General features: G+C 40.1%; 1 protein-coding gene across 4 annotated transcripts in view; it reads left to right on the top strand.

Annotated features, from left to right (window-relative positions):
- itpr1b (inositol 1,4,5-trisphosphate receptor, type 1b) overlaps positions 1–18,751 on the top strand; it is a 131,715-nt gene that overhangs the window by 86,838 nt on the left and 26,126 nt on the right. For 3 of the 4 annotated variants that reach the window (XM_012874222.3, XM_036151869.1, XM_036151868.1), the window contains 3 exons: positions 3,152–3,259; positions 4,217–4,448; positions 7,241–7,363. In XM_012874222.3, the coding sequence (XP_012729676.2) occupies positions 3,152–3,259; positions 4,217–4,448; positions 7,241–7,363 (463 nt within the window). The remainder of the gene's footprint in view (positions 1–3,151; positions 3,260–4,216; positions 4,449–7,240; positions 7,364–18,751) is intronic. The other variant, XM_021322407.2, reaches the window with a different exon arrangement.

Genomic DNA, 18,751 nt, shown 5'->3' with positions numbered 1-18,751 from the left:
TATTTAACAAAAATCATAACTGGTTGGAGAGGAGAGGGAAAGAGAGAAGTAGATGGCAGAGAGAGAGAAAGAATGAGCTGAGCTCCTCCAAGCTGGTCTGATCTGAGCTGCTCATAGCTGGGGTTGATCATCTGGTGCTTGGCTGGAGCAGAGCTTGGGCTTGCGCTGTCAGGTGAGGAAGCTTGCTGACGTCAGTCTGGCCAGCTGCCTCCACGGCTGTGTTTGCAGCATACATCAATTCTGTCAGAATATTCAATTACTTCTAACCACACTAAGAACATTTAAATGCACTGAACCATTTGTTATAATAGCTATAGCTTTAAAGTTTTCAGAAAAAAACAACGTGAAAATTAGTTCAATAATCAGCGAGTATAGTTGACTAAAATTGATTCTGCACCTGGTTAACACATTACACTGAGCGGACTTGTCGACCGCCCCAAGATCGCGCCCCTAAATCTCGTCAGCGCCTCTAGGTGAGAGTGGTTGATGCAGGGTCTACTCTTTATATATGTCTATGACATTAGACAAATCTCTGTAGATTGAAGTTAGATATTGTATCCTGCCTTTGTTGTAACTCTTTTAGGTGTTTAAAGGGCTATAAATTAATCCAATATTTTTGTTTCAACTAATAAATAATAGTAGCTGATGAGCAGCTACTATACAGCTGAGTTATACAGCTGAGTCATTCTTCCATTATTACTTAAGTTGCACTGGATCCATAAGCAGGAAAAGTTTAAATAATAATTTTTATATTTAATTTTTTTTTACCAACCTGCATCTGCCCAGAGTTGCTAATTTACAACTACATGATTAATTTTGAACAACTACTAAACAGTGATTTAAACACTAATTTTAATAAAAACATCAGGAAAACTCGGATATCTACAGTACAGGAAATGTTTTTAGTAATAAATGTATTTATTAAAATAACAAAAAACACAGAAAATGGGTCCACAGGTACAAGAAATCAATACCTTGACTGTCTATCCATCCATCCATCCATTTTCTGACCCGCTTAATCCCTCATGGGGTCGCGGGGGTTGCTGGTGCCTATCTCCAGCATTCACTTGGCGAGAGGCGGGGTACACCCTGGACAGGTCGCCAGTCTATCACAGGGCAACACAGAGACCGACAGGACAAACAAACATTCACGCACACACTCACACCTAAGGACAATTTAGAGAAGCCAATTAACCTAACAGTCATGTTTTTGGACTGTGGGAGGAAGCCGGAGTACCCAGAGAGAACCCATGCATGCACAGGGAGAACATGCAAACTCCATGCAGAAAGACCCAGGGTTGGATTTGAACCCAGAATCTTCTTGCTGCAAGGCAACAGTGCTACCCACTGCGCCACTGTGCAATTATAAGCGAATATTTCGCTAGTCACGGTGCTGTATTTAATGGGGAAAGCAGAGCAACAGCACGGCGTCCCTGTCGGTCTGCCAAATCCTCTAGAGATGCTCTCAGTTTGGGGAGTCCAGAAGCTGTAGCTTCTGGACTCCCCAAAGCACCACGGTCACTTACTCCCCGAAGCACCACGGTCACTTCCCGTGGTGCTTCTGTCTGTCCAGGATCCGAAATTGCTATCCCCCTCCGGGGACGACTCGCTCGTACAATAGAGGTAAGGACAGAGGTAGATCAGAGAAAGAAAGCGGGCAGGGAGAACCCGAGAAGGGCAGATGTGGTGGCTGACCGTACCTCACTATGGAGCTCAGACATTCTTTCCAGTCGATCTGCACGAAACTCGCTAATCACATCGCTCTAGCTGAGCGAATTGCATCGCAGGTAGCTACGCAGCTCCTGACCAGGCCTTTTCCATAGGGATAATATGTAAATCACCCTTTAAGGCTGCCTTATTTGCTTTCCGTTTGAACACACCATTAGAGAAAAATTAATTTTTTTATGCTTAAATTGCCTGGTGAAAAATATCACATTTTATATTATGGTACTTGCACTTATTCATCAAAAATCTACTAAACGCTTTAATATCCACTTTCAGGTACAGCAAACAGCTCAGAGCTAGAGGGAAATTCCAGTGTGCCTGACCGACTAAGTTGCAGTGACGGGGTTCCCCCATCAAGCTAACCGGTTAGACCAGCAAGCAAACCAGCCTGTAAACGAAGCCCTGCAGCTCCAGAAACTCTAAAAAGCAGAGTTTCCTGGTGGAGAAGTGTTTTGCCTTACTGCAACCGTGTAAATTTTTATCCAAATGCTCGCTGGGCTTTTCACATGCAATGCAAAAAAACCGCCTATCGTTTGTGCACTCTACAATGCTACACGGCACCTCCTGTCTTCCCAAACTGCCAGTATTTTGTTGTTGTTTTAACTCGTAGCTGTGAAGGATATCACAGGATCTAGTTTTTATTTATAAATTTACCGGAGGGAGCACAGAGGTGGCTTGTTTTCTTAGGTTTATGATGCAAATGTTGTGATACACTGAGCACACGATTCCCACAGTTGAACATGGTAGTGACAGCATTGAGCTTTGGGCATGCTTTTCTTCCCAGCGTGGCATGGAAGCTGGTCGGAGTTGATAAATAGTGCTAGATATGAGGCAACAGTGAGCCTGAGTTATTTTGCAAAGAAGAATGGGCAAAAGATTTTACATTTTTACTTGTACCAATCCTAGAAGATAAAATTGCAGTTGTTATTGCAAAGAAAAAAAGATTACTAAAATTGATTGTGTCAGGGATCTGAATACAAACACACACCATGCCTTTCAAGCCTTTATATGATAGAATCTTTGAAAAGCATGCATCGTTTTCCTTTCACTTTACCATAGGTCCTACTCTGTGTTAGTATGTGACATAATATCTTCATCAATATCTAATATCAAATCTGAAGTGTGACAACTTTTGAAAGGAACTTTGGTTGTAGCTGGAGTTCTAACTCGGATGGCCAGATAGATCTACTATAACCAGGCATTTAGATTTTCAGTTGGTCTTCATATTGCTGTCTTGTTGCTAAACAGATTAAGTAGACTGTCGTTAAAAAAAAAAAAAAAAAAAAAAAAACTTAATGCACCTTGTGGTTAGATAATTATAACAAACAGGCTTTCCAGTGCAGCACCTTTGAAAAGGGTAGCTATGCCTTTTTGAGCACGTCACAAATAGCATAAGTGTTAATTATCTGTGCCTGATCTGTTTCAGTTGGCACGTCACAACAAGGAACTGCAGGCCATGTTGAAGCCTGGGGGGACGTATGGAGAGGGCGATGAAGCACTGGAGTTCTACGCCAAACACACTGCTCAGATTGAGGTCAGCTGTTGCCCTTTATTCATATATATATATATATATATATATATATATATATATATATATATATATATATATATATATATATATATATATATATATATATATATGCACACACACATCCTTTTTTAAAATACTTTCTGAGGACCGTGCGTTGACTTCCATTCATTTTCAACCCCTTCTATGGCTATAAACATAACCCTTACCTGAATCTAACTGACACCTTAGTCTGAAACCTAACCCCTAGCCCAGAAAAAACGTGAGGAGCAAAAAAAGCTCCTCAATAGTAAAATGTCTCAGTACAAGTACACACACACACTCACATATTGTTGTTTAAAATACAAAGTTAGGACTGTGCCTTGACTTCCATTCATCTTTAACCCTTTCTATGGCCTTACCTTGACCCTAAACCTAACCAGAAAACTGAAAAGGCAGAATAAAGGTGCTCACTTTACTAGTAAAATGTGCAAAAAAAAATTCTCACTCGGCTGCAAGTACAAGTACACACACATGTTCCTGTGTGTGTATGTGTACGTGCGTGTTTGTGTGTGTGTGTACATATATGTTTGCTGTTCCTTAAATGAGCCTGAAAAGATACTGCTGTGCTTTGGTGAGACAATTCACCTGAGGCATGTCATGAAAGTTTTTTTGCCACACTTTTAAGCTTCATTGTAGCAGAATGCTAAGCACCTTTGGTATGCTTGCTCATTTCCCTGTGCCAAGTTGTAAGGAGAAGGAATTCAGATTGTTAACAGCAATTTGCACTTAAGTTGTTGGTTGAGTTTTCTTGGCAACAAGTACGTTGTTTATTTCAATCTTCTGTATGAGACAATCAGTGAAACAAAATACACTAATATGTAAAACAGTGTTTTGTTATAAAACACATAAAAGGACACAGAGTGAAAGAGTGTAGGCTCTTTTGGTCAGTCTACTTATGTCTGCTGCTGTGGTTGTATTCAGATCGTACGTCTGGATCGCACAATGGAGCAGATAGTGTTTCCTGTTCCCAACATCTGTGAGTTCCTTACACAAGAGTCCAAGCTACGAGTATACTACACCACAGAGCGAGACGAGCAAGGCAGCAAGATCAATGATTTTTTCCTACGCTCTGAGGACCTTTTCAATGAGATGAATTGGCAGAAGAAGCTGCGAGGTACTCAAGAGGCTACTGGTAACACAAACACAGTACCCTGTGCGTTTTTCTCCTTACCTTTTTTATATCCTACTGTTTAGTTTACAGTGTGTCCTTGTGCATCCTTCCAGGCTTTACTCATCTTTACCATTATGTGACATAAGGGAAGAACACGATTGTTTCACTACTTGGGGATTTTTCTTTTTACCTTGTGACCTGACTGGATTTCCCAAGGCACTCTCTTCTTCCTTGATACTCAGATGATCAGATCACAACAGGCACTTAAAGGATATACTGTAAACTTGTTTCCTTCGAAGTGACTAGTCACAATAGATACAACAGACTAAAGAATAAAGTAACCAGACTAATTACAGCCAAATATATTCTTACTGTGATGATGTGCATACAAATGGAAACATACAGACACAAATAAATCAAGCTCATCACCAAAATATTTCATTGAAGTCACTGAATTTGACATCAGGAGAAAAAAACTTAAAAATTTTTTTTTTATTAAGATTTATGAGTGACAGTTCATTTTAATGTGGTGTATGCTAAAAACATAATAAATAATGGTTATGAAGCAAATGTATCTCGATCATCAGCCATCATAACTTTTCTATGCAATAACAAAACAAAGCAAAGATAAAAATGTTCAAAAATACAAGGATTTTATTTTTGTTTTTTTTATCAGGAAACTAACAGGAGGACAAATACTGAATTTATCAAATCGTGTTTAAAAAAGTTTAACTGCACTGTCCCAAAATTAAACAGTCTCCCTCTGTGTTTTGGAATGTGATAGCAGACCAGTTTGGCCCAGCAGATTTAGAAGTCATAGAGTTACTTGTAAAGACAAGACCACATTCACCCCTCTATATTAAATCCTGCATTAGATAACTAAAAATATGTCTGATCAGGTAATTGTAAAATCTGTTTTATTTTGGTGCTACGGCAGTCTTTTGGAAAAAACTATGATGATTGGTCTAGGTCCACTTGGTCTAAATTTCATAGCAAAAACTACATGAAAACATTGTAAAATGAAATAATTGCAGCAGCTTAGACAATAGTCCAACGTATTAAAAAAATCAGATGAACGAAATAAGATTTAGATGGAGATAAAAATGAAACCTGATTAACAGCTAAACAGAAACAACAGGGTTCCAGCGGGTAAAGAGAAGAAACATTAAAACCCCAATACTTTTTTATTATAAAGGACTAACAAAAATTTAAGATGTATTAACTAAAAGTAATAAAATTGTGGTCTATTTTAATCATTTCAGACATCATCTTGCAATGCAGATATTGTTGCTTAAGAAATAATAGATCTGGAATTAAACTACATTTTCTTTAGATATTTAAGCTAATTCTGGCACACCGAGAACATTTAGATGTCTAATTAACTTGTTCTGCACCTTTATTATTTTCTCCTTTTTAAGATTTTCCTACAAAATACTTAATAAATGTCCAGTCAGAGAGCAGGTTGGTGAATAGGGGTTAAAGTGCAATACTTTAAATTTGTCAGGGTCCTTTTATAAAAGGGATGAACTCCTTTTATCATGAATCCTGGAAGGATGCAACAGGAAATATCAAGTAAGCATGTATAAAGTTATTATAGCTAGATAATGTTATTGTCATTTTTGTTAGACTATAATGAATATTTAACACGTTGTACAACCTGGACTTTGTAATCCTAGACAAGTTGGTAAATATATGGTGATGTAGCTGGCAATTAACACGCTGTAGCAGGAAGGAAGTGTTACTTTGGGTTTTACATGTGGCTTCTACTGTTGGTACTATACAACAAACTGCTTTTCTGACAGGATTTAGCTTATGTGGTGCCTCTCTGTAGGCTCAGCTGTATCGCTCTGTAGGAGCGATAGCTTGATGGGAATCTTATGACCTCCTTCCTGTTTTCCTGCTAGTTGGAGCAGTCAGAACCACTAATTGTCATAATCTATTTAGCACCATTATTCTGGAGACCATTTAAAGGAGTACATTTAAGGTTTCAGTATAAGGCTCCTGGTCGAAAACTATGACAGGACAGATAGAATATACTGAAACCCCAAAAGGTTTGGCTTCCTTTTCAGGTCAGAGCATGTTCCTGTTGACCTCTGACTGATTCTGCCTTCAGACTGCATTGTTTGTCCTTTTCTCTGTATTGTGAAACATCTAATGGCTTGCCACATGGTCAGGCGTGTACGAGTGTTGTTGGTCTGCAGTGTAAACATGTGAGAAGCAACCTTCTGTTTCCTACATGAATGAATCAGCACGCCAGGAGGTTGTGCTCTTCCCCTGGTGCTAACCACTTGACAGGAATACTGTGCCTTCTGTTACCAGTTCTGCTTTTCTACGGAAAAGCTGGGCTCAAAATAGTGTTGGCCACAATACCGATCTCCTGACCAAGAGCAGTGGAGGTTGTGACTAATGTGCGTGCATGTGGGCTTTGTTTGTGTACTTTGGTTCAAAACGGCAGCACACCAAACAGTTGTGTGCAGACTGAGGTCTCCCTAGCTCCAGATCGTTTTCAATGGATTATTATCTAAGCTTTAGGAATAGATTTCTCATATCAGAAGATTTGCACTTCAGGCTGCAGGTTTTAATACTAGAGGTTAGAATGAGAAGTATCCCCATAGAGATAAAAGCACAATGTGTGTTTTTGTGACTCTGTGAATATGTTTATATTGAGAACATCTGTGGTATTTTGTTCTCTTCTTAATGCTTTATCAATTGTATTAGATCAGCTTTATTTTAGATGTAACTGCAAGAAATGCACATGATGTTTGGATGTTGCTGTGTTGTCTGTGAAACATATTAAAAATCGTGAAAATCTGCTCATCTATTATGTCCTCCAGCTCAGCCCATCCTGTACTGGTGCTCCAGGAACATGTCCTTTTGGAGCAGCATCTCCTTCAACCTGGCTGTACTCATGAACCTCCTTGTGGCGTTCTTCTACCCGCTGGAAGGTGTCCGTGGAGGTCAGTCAACTTCCGTTTTGTTTTATTAGGCCCCACAGTGGCTTGAAAAAGTATTGATTCCCATGAACGTTATCATTTTTGTCCGGTACAACCACAAACTTCAATTTGTTTTGTTGAGATTTTATGTGATGCTAAAACTTGTCGTGAGTTGTTGTCCTCGTGCAAGGTGAACCTTTGCCTCAGAGTGATGTCTTGCTGAAGAAAAGCATGGCTACAGTATGACACTTCCTACATCATGTTTCACCAAGGGTACTGGGTGTTCAGAGTGATTATTTTTTTTTTTTCTGCAGGTCAGACCCTTACCTGCTTCATGGTGGGTTTTCCTCTGATAAGTACTGGCTCGTATACAGGATTTAGCATACTATAGAGATGGTCTGATGAGCCAAGGTGGGGGGCTGCTTTGAATGCTGCCTTTTGTCTAGGGTCTGTCTAGTGCAGTGGTCTCAGACTCAAATCCTCGAGCGCTGGCTTCATGCAACTTTTAGATGTGTTCATTGCCCTACGAACCTGAATCAAACGGCTACGCTACCTCACTAGCATGGAGTCAAGCTCTGTGGAGCCCTGCTGATGAGCTCATATTGGAGTCAGGTGTGTTGAAGTAGAGACACATCTAAAAGTTGGTGGACTCCAGCCCAAAGGACTGGAGTTTGAGACCACTGATCTAGTGTGTTTTAGCCTCTGGTTGCAAAGTTCATATGCTGATGGAAAGGGGGGAGAACTGTCTTCATGTTGGCCTGATTAAAGTCCCCAGCAACAATGGAAAGACCCTCTGAATCCGTGGTTTGTAAGTCACTAATGGAGCGATAGAGCACACTGGCGGGGTGTTAGCACTGGCGGGTTAGATCAGTCTGCCCACACTTTGCTCAGAGCATCCAAGTAGAGGCGTTTAGATACCTTTTTGATCCTCAAAACGCGCCCAACCCACAACCCGCAACTCACAAAGGTTACAAGCCTAAAGTTGCTTATAATAAGCGGACTATGCACTAAAGTTCACATACACTCATAAATACCCCAGCTGACAATCTAATAGACCACCAGCCCATTTCATAGACTGTTTCAGCACAAGTGTGCAGTGTGTTGACGATCACAATGATGAGGAATGTCATGGATTGCATGATAATGATTTCATTTAGGCTGAGAAAAAGCCAAATAAATGTACCTTCAGATTTGTTACAATCGCAGGTACTGGGTCTGGACATTCAGTTTTTGGATCCTTATTACTGACAAAATGTACAGAACACATCTAAGTGTCTTTGGTCACATTTAAGACCGTAAAGTCCTCTCGCTTACTAGCTTGTATCCAATATTTAATTTTTCTACATTTCTTCACCATTTAGGAAAATTAATGAAAAAAACTCCCTTCATATGGTCACTATTATAATTCGAGTCCCTCCAGCAGATAGCAAAGCAGCAGAGTTGTTATTACCATCTGTTGAGATGATATTCAGGACAGATCTGTCCATTATTTGACTCGTACAAGTAAACTTTTCAAGCTTTACCACTCAACATTTATTCCAATCTAAAATGGCCACGCGGCATTTCTTAATTTTAGCAATTTGACATCATTCGCAAAAAGCCCTATTGTTACACCAGCTGTTGCTAATGTAGATGCAAACACTCCAGCCACTAAGAGTGCTGCTCCTGTCCGACCAGAAGTTGGTTAGCCCCTCCATGCTAACGTAATGGAGGGTCAAGGTCAAGGATGTCTCAGCTAGAATAGTGACACAGAAGTTTCACATCTCATGATTTGTTGTTAAGTCCGCCTTCAAGTAGTCCAATGTGTTCTCCAGGCAGAGGACATTGGTTAGCAAGATGGATGGAAGCAGCGTTCTGCAAGGATTAGCTTTTAGCTTAGCCGTTAGGCTGGCTGCCACACTTCCATTTCCTATCACACCACCTTCGTCTCCTCTGGGTGTGGTCTGTGCTGGTGGGAGGTCTTGCTGTATGGTCAGCCGTTGGGTCTCATTGGTATAGCAGTCCAAGTCTGCTCATGGTGTGCAGAGCTGTAATGTCCACTGTTGGTGATACACAGCATCTGCGTAGTTCTAGGAGTAAACTCTGATTGTATGTTAGTCTCCCATTGTTACACTGCGTGTTCAGTGCTAAATTAGACCTTTTAGATGCTTTATTTGCTGTTAAATGTCCAATTTCTCAGGAGCCATTGCAGCAGCAGCCAAGCAGGGTGCCGCTTCATTCAGAGCAATGCTTGTTTTGGACAGGGAAGGCAGGTGGTTTGAGAGAGGAGCAAAAATAAACTACTGTATGTAAACATGAAAAACCAAAACTAAACAGTAGAGGTGGATCCAGATTTCATTTGCACATACTCTGCATCCCTGACTTGTGTCCCCAGGCAAATTTTCAGCAATTCACAGCTTGGGTCGCTTAGACAGAACAACTCATGTTTGAATGGTCAGGTAGCAACAACCCAAACATTGAGCTGGATAGATGGAAGGGTCAGAAGAAACCAAAGAAGTCAAGTTGTGTTTTGCTTAACCACTTAGGATGGCACTACATACCTACCAAGACATAGCAGTTCATCTTAACTTGCACCGGCATGTTAGGATGGACAGCTATGTCTTGGTAGGTGTGCAGTGCCATACTCAGTCCAGTGCTTCTTATGTCCAAAAACATGGGTATTATTTTATAACCTAACCCTACTTCAAACATCTCTTCCTGACCAGTCTGCTGTGTTCCTTGGTCCTCATGATGCTGTTTGTTAACTAATATCCTCAAACCTTTGAGGCCTTTACAGAACAGCTGGATTTATTTATGCTGAGATAAAATAACACACAGCTGGACTAAGTAGGCGCTTCTAAAGGCTGTTTGTTCTATCAGATTTTATCCAGTGGAATGAAAGTGAAAGGAGCTGAATAAAAAGGAAGCAACACTTTTCAGATTCTTATATGTAAAAAAAACAAAGAACAAACAAAAACTTGTAAACCACATATCATTTTCATTTCACTTTCCAACTATACACTACTTGGTGTGAGTCTATCACATTAGATCCCAATAAAGTGCAGTGATGTTTGAGTTCATCACGTGACAAAATGTATAAGGATACAGTTCCTTTGTAAGGAACTGTATCCTTCCTGCAAAAAAGTCCGGCTATACCCCCCAACCACTGCAAGGATAGGTATAGGTTATAGACTATGGGTGGATGAATGGCTCTGTCCATTTGATTAGGAAAACTTGACTGGGTTACCTAGAAGTACATGTTCTGTGTATAACTTCAGAATCGTCGTCAATGAAGAAGCAATAGTCAATAAACCTTTAAGAACAGAACACTCTCTTCTAAATATCTAGCTTAAAATGTAAGTATAACAATTGTTACCTGTGATCCAGCTTTTCAGTCTTTTGTTAATGTAGATCCTATAATATCTGGTCTTTCAATGTTAACCACATAGAAGTGTATCTGAATGCAACTTTGAAGCAGAGTTAAATGCTTTTTCTTTTGTCTGACTCTAACACATCTATTGGCTGAGCGAGGTTACACATCAAGAGTCTTTTTTTCTATGGACGACAACAGATTGTTTCTTAAAGTGTTGCTTTTGATCTGCAGACTTCTGTTTAGTACGCTGTGGTTTACAATGACTGTGACAACTTGATTACAACACAGGAACTTGAAATGGCACAAGCAATAACTACTGAGGTGAGGGTGGAGCAGAACACTTACAGTTTGGTGCATACGATCTGAGTTTCTTCATCAGCTTCCAAGAAAATTATACCATCAGCACAACAACGGTTGTTGTTGTTGTTGTTGTTTTAAATGCATTTTTAACATTTTATTTATAAATATTTAACTAAATCCTGATGGTGACACAGGCGTTTTGTGCCAGATTCTCAAACTGCTACAGAACTTACTGTGCTCCTGAAATTCTGTGGTTTGGGTGCAGCTTCACACCTCTCTAGCTTCCCCCACAAGGAGTGATGTAATGAGCATCTAATCTGAGCTGAAAATATGGATTTCAGACTGCCATTTAATCACAAACGACCGACTTAATTTTTCCCTTAACGTATTTCCAGTCTTATCCGAATTCACTCTTAAAGGGAGCTTGTTGTAAGCTAAAGTTACATAAGTTAAGAGTGGTTAATTTGTTAAAAATTAATCAAATGAGAAGTAAAAATTATTCAATATTTGCAACTACTACTATTTATTATCTACTTTATTACTTTTGTTCATGAGTTTAAAAAACATTGTGATCATGATGTCATATGCCAATTAGCATACCGATTTATTCCATCAAGTAGCATTTGTGGCATGGCTTTTGCCTACTTATTTACATCTGTATAATTCCCTCCTGTTCTTTTTGTTGCAATAATCTATTTTATTTTTGCCTTAATTTTCTTTTAAGCCATATTGTTGAAAATTGTCCTCTTCATTAAGCATAAAGTCCTAATTTTTTAATTACAGCAACTTCTAAAGCAGTAGAAAGTTTGCACTCCTGTTTAAAACAACTTAAATAAAATACATCACTGTAGTTTTTTTTTTTGGCAATCCTTCCATTTATTTTGTTCAGAGAGAAAAGTTAGACGTGACAGAGCGTATTACATTGTGGGTTTCCTTCTACATGCCTCTGCAATACCTGCAAACCCACAGCTGGTCAGGTTCCCTGCCTGCAGCAGGCTCGTAGCAATAGAGCTGAGTTGCAGAAGTGACTCCGTTTATTTAGCAGCATTTGATAGTGAGGGTGTGGGCTTTTAGTTTATGTGCATAAATGTACATTCAAGGACTAAATGCATGCTTTAGACCCGCAGAGTGTTGTTGTTGGCCAGTACAACCAACAGTTGAAAAAAAAGTGTGTGTGTGTGTGTGTGTGTGTGTGTGTGTTTGTGTGTGTGTGTGTGTGTGTGTGTGTGTGTGTGTGTGTGTGTGTGTGTGTGTGTGTGAGAAAACATGTCTTTTTGTGTCTGCGTATTTATGTGCTTTCTGAGCCGCTGTCTGCCTCGTCAGAATGTCATTATGGTTACACATAATGACAATACATTTTGTTGGTACTGCACTTAACATTATAAAAAAATCGGAAAATGCTTATAGGATTTTAAAAACAATCAATAAATAGAAAAAGAAGTTCAAATAGTATCCAACCATATAGATTGTTAATTTTATAACAAGGATTTATATACATATAAATGGTCCCCACAAAAAAAAAAAAAAAAAAAAAACGATAACCTGTTTAATGACACCAGGGACAAATTTGTCATTTCAAATTTGTCATGTAAAAGAACGGCAGCGTAAAATTTCAAACTTCTCGCAAAACGTTATTGCCTCTCATAAATGTGCTTTTATGACTTATTTGTAGACAATATAGTCTGATTTGAGTGGCTCACAATGAAGTATGCTTTGTTTGACCTAACAGGGTGCTGTTGACATGTGTAAGTTGTCTTTACTGTTAATTGTTATTATTTCTTACAATATGAATCTAAGGGTCCACTCCATAAACCTGCACATTTCACATCACTTCTCAGGTCTGTAAGATGACCTTTCTTCTCATTGTGTTTTGAAAACACATCAGATCCGGTGAATATCCATATTGATAAGGAATAGATACTATGTCAGAAACAAAAGGATGCCACAACATTTGATGAGAGTAAAAATGAGAGGGCTGAAGCCAAAGTCACAGAAAAAGTGAAACTGAAAAACTGATGCGACAGGCAACCCAAGTACAAAAACATCAAATGATTTTTTTTTTTGTACTCACCGTCTTCCAGGACTGGGTTACAGGAGCAGCAGACTAAGCAGGCTTCCTTGTCCCCAGACACCTCCTCCAGCCCCTTTGGGAAAAGCCCGAGACATTCCCAGGCCAGCCGAGAGAGTATGCTGTAGGTCTTGTCTAGAAGATGCCAGCAGAATCACATCTTCTGCAAAAACCAGGAGCCTGGTTCGCATTGCCGGCATCAAGTCGGACCTGTTCACGGTTCATGTTGGACTCCAGCAGGGCTGTCTTTTGTTACCGGTCATGTTTATAACTTTCATGGACAGGATTTCTAGGCATAGCCAAGGGGTGGAGCGGATCTGGTTTTAGACCCTGTGATTTTTGTCTCTGCTTTTCTTAGACAACATGGTTATATTTATTAGGGGTAAAAAACTAACAAAACCAACCTAGCCTTATGTGAAAAATCCTTGTCCCCTACACCTTTAACTGGTTCTGCCATCCTTGGCAGCATTAGCCAATGGTGGTAACTGGCAATGAGTCTTATACATCACTGTGGAGGAAGTTTGAAACTACTCCTCTTTGCAGAATTGTTTTAATTCAGCCGCATCGGCGCGTTTTAGGACGTGAACAGCATGTTTAAGCACAAGTAAATAAACATGACCCATACTTTGCAACTTTTAGCCTGTATTGTAAAGCTACACATCAGAATCAGAATCGGAAATACTTTAATAATCCCAGAGGGAAATTATTTAAGGCTGGAGCAACGTAACAGGGAGCATGCTTTGAAAAATAGCTTTGAAAAATAGATTTAAATTGCATTGTGGGTCATAAGGTCCGGCAGAATACTTAAAATACAACAAAAGTATTTTAAGTGAAATAGATATTTCTGAGTGCTGCCAGTTCTGTCCGACAGATGATTCTTCACAGGGGAGTAAGTGACAGACCTAAGCATGTTTTTGCATGAAAGTTCTGTTTTCTTTTCTTCTGGTCTCTCTTTTTTCTTTTTTTTTTCTTTTTTCCCTGGCCCTCCTTGAGGACAGCGCTTGTGGAGATGTGAAAAGACACAGTCATTAGAGCTTCTATTGTTTGATAGCAAAGAGAAGACGCACATTGTTTGCATAAACTTTCGATTGTTCTGGATGGGGTCAAATGGTGAGGTCCCCTTTTGTTTGAACTTCCTCAGCTATACAGAATAGACCAAAAAAGCGGGTGCTTGCTTAGCCAACATCTTAGAAATATCCCGTGGTTTTCAGTTTTAAAGGATCTAAAGTCAATCTAAGGGGTAAATGATACTGGTCTCAAGCTGTACCTAGTTATCAAGTATTAAAACCAAAATAAATAAATTGAACTGGAACTGGAACTGAAACTAAAATGAAGATAAAATCTCGTCCTTAACTTGTGCTATGTTGTCTATTATAGACGTATTCTTAAAGAGAGAAAAGAAGCTTTACACTTTGACATGTGCGGTCATATATTTCTGACTATATTAATAATAGTATCTTAAACTGGAGTAAATTTAACTATGGCATCACACTTGGACACCATAAACTAAAGCTAAAAACTTTATAAACAAATTTTGACTAGAAAATCTCCTTTAGCACAGTTCAGATCAATTCAATTTTATTTATATAGCGCCAATTCATGAAACATGTCATCTCAAGGCACTTTCCAAAGTCAAATTCTGCTCTCATCCTGTCTCTGGAGGGTGAGTTCAGGCTGAACATGACATTTGAAGGCGATTGCTTCTAGGCCATTATTTAAAGCGAGCATAGATGTGACGGTGCAGATACAGATATCGCTGCATCTCTCACTTTTCACTGTAAAGATACATTTGTAGAACTCTAGAGTAAAGGTCGGCCTTTCTGTTTCAGTGTGGCTAAACTTCATTACATTGAGCTGTTAAAGACTTCTTCCGCGGATATCTAAACACAGCTTTGTGTCTGAAACATTTCCTGTCACAGTTGCACCAGCAGTTTAAAAAGGCTGAACCTAGTAACCTATCACCTCACTTATGATAAAACACAAGCCTGAACTGTTTTAGTCACAGAGAAAATACATGAATATTATTTCCCTTTGGGATTAATAAAGTATCTCTAATTGAATTGAATATTATTGCATATTATTGATACACAAAAAGTAACCACTTACTAGTGATAAATATTAAAGCATAGTTTTGTTATTGTTTTATGTTGTTACAGTTGCACTTTTATCTGTCCAGTCTATTATAATGAAGGAAACATGGGTTATTGTACTTTTTAGCTAGTTTTTTTTTTTAACTACAATTATTTCTCAATTATGCGAGGAAGAGAGAACTCATTACTTGCTCACAATTTGGAAATCTTTTTGTTATGTTAACCACAAACCTCAGAGTAATTTATTGAGATGTTACAGCATGTGAAAGAACACAAGGAAATTGTGCATAGTTCTGAAGTGGAATATTAATAAAAGTAAAATGTTTGTTTGGGAACATTAGTGAACAAAGTTCCCTTGTGAACTTTTGATATCTCATGCTGCTTGTGGTTTGCTGTATACCATGTTAGTGGCAGCAAAGGAGGTTCAACCTCTGTGAACACACAGCCAGAGCTCAAATGAAACGGTTTAGATCAAAGCATTGTCATTTGCTAGAATGGCCCAGATTAGCTCCGTAGCCGTTGATGAAATCTGTCTGAATTTGATTTATTTTACAAGGAAGAAATTATGATGAAGATTCTGTCTCCAAACTCCAAAAAAAAAAAACTTGCAACTATAAATGCAGCATTTAGTAGTCCTGTGAACTATTGACTTGGGTGCTGTATGTGAATGCGTGCCACCGTTTTTAGATTTTTGGTCCTAAAAGTCTGACTCAGATGATTATTAACATAGATGTTTGTGGCTTTTGTAACCTCTACGGGTATGCCTACATCAATCAGCGAGGCAGAAAGAAACAAGTGACCTACATGTTAAAGTCACCTTACTCTGTTTTAAGCCTCGTTCATTAAGCATTTCAGTCATAAACCTGTGCGGACTAGCTGTCTGTGAGCTGCTTCTGGTCACTCATAAAGCACCAGTGGAGAAGGTGATATCCGGCCCAGCTGTCAGCTCAGAGAAAGTGTAGAGAGTCTGTTGTTGGCCGAGCAGTTGCCTCAAATTTAACTTACTGGACTCTCCCCAACCCTTTTTTACACATTTAAATCCTGTGGCCGACTAAATGCACAAACTACATCTCTCCCTCGACCCATAAATCTAGCTTGGCTGTATAGAAGTAAGCCGATGCTGGGCTGTGACACAGCACTGGTCCTTTGAGAAAACCCATGGAGACGGCAAAAGTGTTTAATGAAAGAGGTTTTCAAATGATTGTGTGAAGCTGCAGGTATGACATCTCCATGTCTGAAGAAAGCAAAGCAAAAGGAAGTTCAATGGCCTTAAACGCTGTGTTTTACATGGCAGCTGCTCCGTCTCTGTTGCCTGTTTCAGCTCGTAGGCAACCTGCCACAAAGCCGTACCTAGGACTGTCCCTGATGAATTTGGCCGCAACACAGTCTATTTTTAGCTGGCAGAAGTTTATGTAACACATATCTGTCAAGTGTTTGGGACAGGAGATGGTTAGAGGGGTCCACTCGGTAAAATGGACGAAAAAGAATTTGGATAATCTCCTTTGAAACCTGTGTTTTGTGACGACTGGGAATCCCATTAACAAAGCCATCCAGCCCTCAGCCACACACTGATCAGTACTCAGCATGCAGTTGCTACGTGTAGAGGTCATGGTGGGACTTTGCTCTAATACAATAATTACCAACGCCCATGCACCAAGTAGAGTTAGAAAAAAATTATGCAGGCAGCCAAAAGATAAGGGTAGGAGTTGGACGTTGGCCCTATTATGCATTAAAGTAATTCACTGTAACAGCAAAACTACAAAGAAAAACAACCTTCCTAGCAGTGACGTGCGGTAGGGTTCGTAGCTGGTGAGGCACTGACGTCATCAGAGTCAGATTTACAAATATATACACTCTACAGAGTAGGCTTATAGCAAAGTGCTGAAGGAGACTGATTGAGCCAAATAAATTTACCAAGAGACATGGAAAAAATATTGATTCTTTGGTGAAAAGTAAAACTAAATTATTTGTCATTTGATTGGTAACAGTTTATGAGTTATGATGGATTTCTGCATTTGTAACACATTCAAAAACTATAACACACATTACGCACATTTCATTACAAAAACAAAACATGAATAAGTATCGCTGTCTTACCTCTGCTTATAAATGAAGTTCATGCGGTGCTTTTTCTGAACAAAAATATAATAACTTTTCTGGGAAAAGTTCTCTTTTCGACGTGGCACAGAGGTTAGGTAGTTCGTCTTGCAATGGCGTACCGCGCACGTGACGTCACCGACTCAAGAGCAACGCCCCTTTTGCCGCTTAGGTAGGGCATACAGGTAGAGAACGCCCGTAGCAACCAGCTATTACACGCACAACAGAAACAGCGATATGACCGACTTTGCAGCCTTTAAACTTTCCCAAGACGATGTTCCAGGCGCACGGATTACTGGCCGCACTGTCGAAGAACACACCAACCTTCAGCTCAAACGATGGCTTGAGTGTCGAGGGCTTAAAAAGACCGGAAAACGGGCCGTGTTGATCGAACGGTAAGATTTGTTGTTTTTTTTCCTGCGCGGCGATCATGGCGTCCGTCCAGGGATCGGTATATGTTTAATGTTTGTCTTATTTGAAATGTTTTTGAGTAAGCTATCCTGGTAGCAGGGTATCATGTTAGCGCCTGCTACCATGATAGCCTATATGCTATCATGGTAGCAGGCGCTTCATTATTAACATGTCGGCCACCAAAATACTCTTACCTGTTCACTACTTGATGTCGCTGGAATTGGGTCAGGATGTTCTTCGGTTGGGCCCTTTCCTCCGATAAAATGCTTGCTACATATGTAGGCCGACCGCACCGGTGTACCCTGCGCACACATTTCTCCTTGGCAGTCTTGAAGAAAACATCCTTCATATGCGGCCGATCAGCGTACCTCGAGACGCTGTTGCACGCTCCATAGCAACAATGTTTAAAAACCATGGTCTTAGATTTGGAAAAAGCAGTCGTTTACCGAGTAAAACCAAGGGTAACGCACGTCTCTTTTACACCGACACAGCGGCGGACTATGCAAGCTTGCCCTACTGCGTACCACGTAATGTGACGTCATCGTGACGTTACGTTTCTAGAAATAGCTCGCTCGCGGTACGCCATTGGAGGGTTGCCGGTTCGATCCCCCGCACTGACTGTCTCTGTCGTTGTGTCCTTGGGCAAGACACTTCACCCGCATTGCCTGCTGGCAGTGGTCAGAGGGCCCGGTGGCGCCGGTGTCTGGCAGCCTCACCTCTGTCAGTCTGCCCCAGGGCAGCTGTAGCTACTAACATAGCTCACCACCTTCAGGGTGTGAATGTGTGAATGACTGAACCTAGTGTGAAGCGCTTTGGAGGTCGTCAAGAGTTAAAGCGCTATACAAGTACAAGCCATTTACCATTTATCGTCTTCAGTTTTAAAACTCTCTCAGTCTCAGTGGAGCTCACTGCCAGGGAGGAAAGCCTTCCTTCATTAGTCCTGTTCCAGCTGTATGTTTTGAGTCTTTTTAGTGCTTTACTTGTTTAGCATAACTCGCTAATAATACATCCATAACTTGCTGTCACTCTACAGTTTTGGGATCACGAGCGGTGCCCCTTGAGCGCCCCCTGCCTAGAGGCCAAGGAACTGCCAG

The sequence above is a fragment of the Fundulus heteroclitus genome, chromosome 20, assembly GCF_011125445.2.
Source record: "Fundulus heteroclitus isolate FHET01 chromosome 20, MU-UCD_Fhet_4.1, whole genome shotgun sequence".
Taxonomy (NCBI): Eukaryota; Metazoa; Chordata; class Actinopteri; order Cyprinodontiformes; family Fundulidae; genus Fundulus; species Fundulus heteroclitus.
Note: the sequence above shows the minus strand (reverse complement) of the source record. Positions and strands in the feature narration are given on the sequence as shown.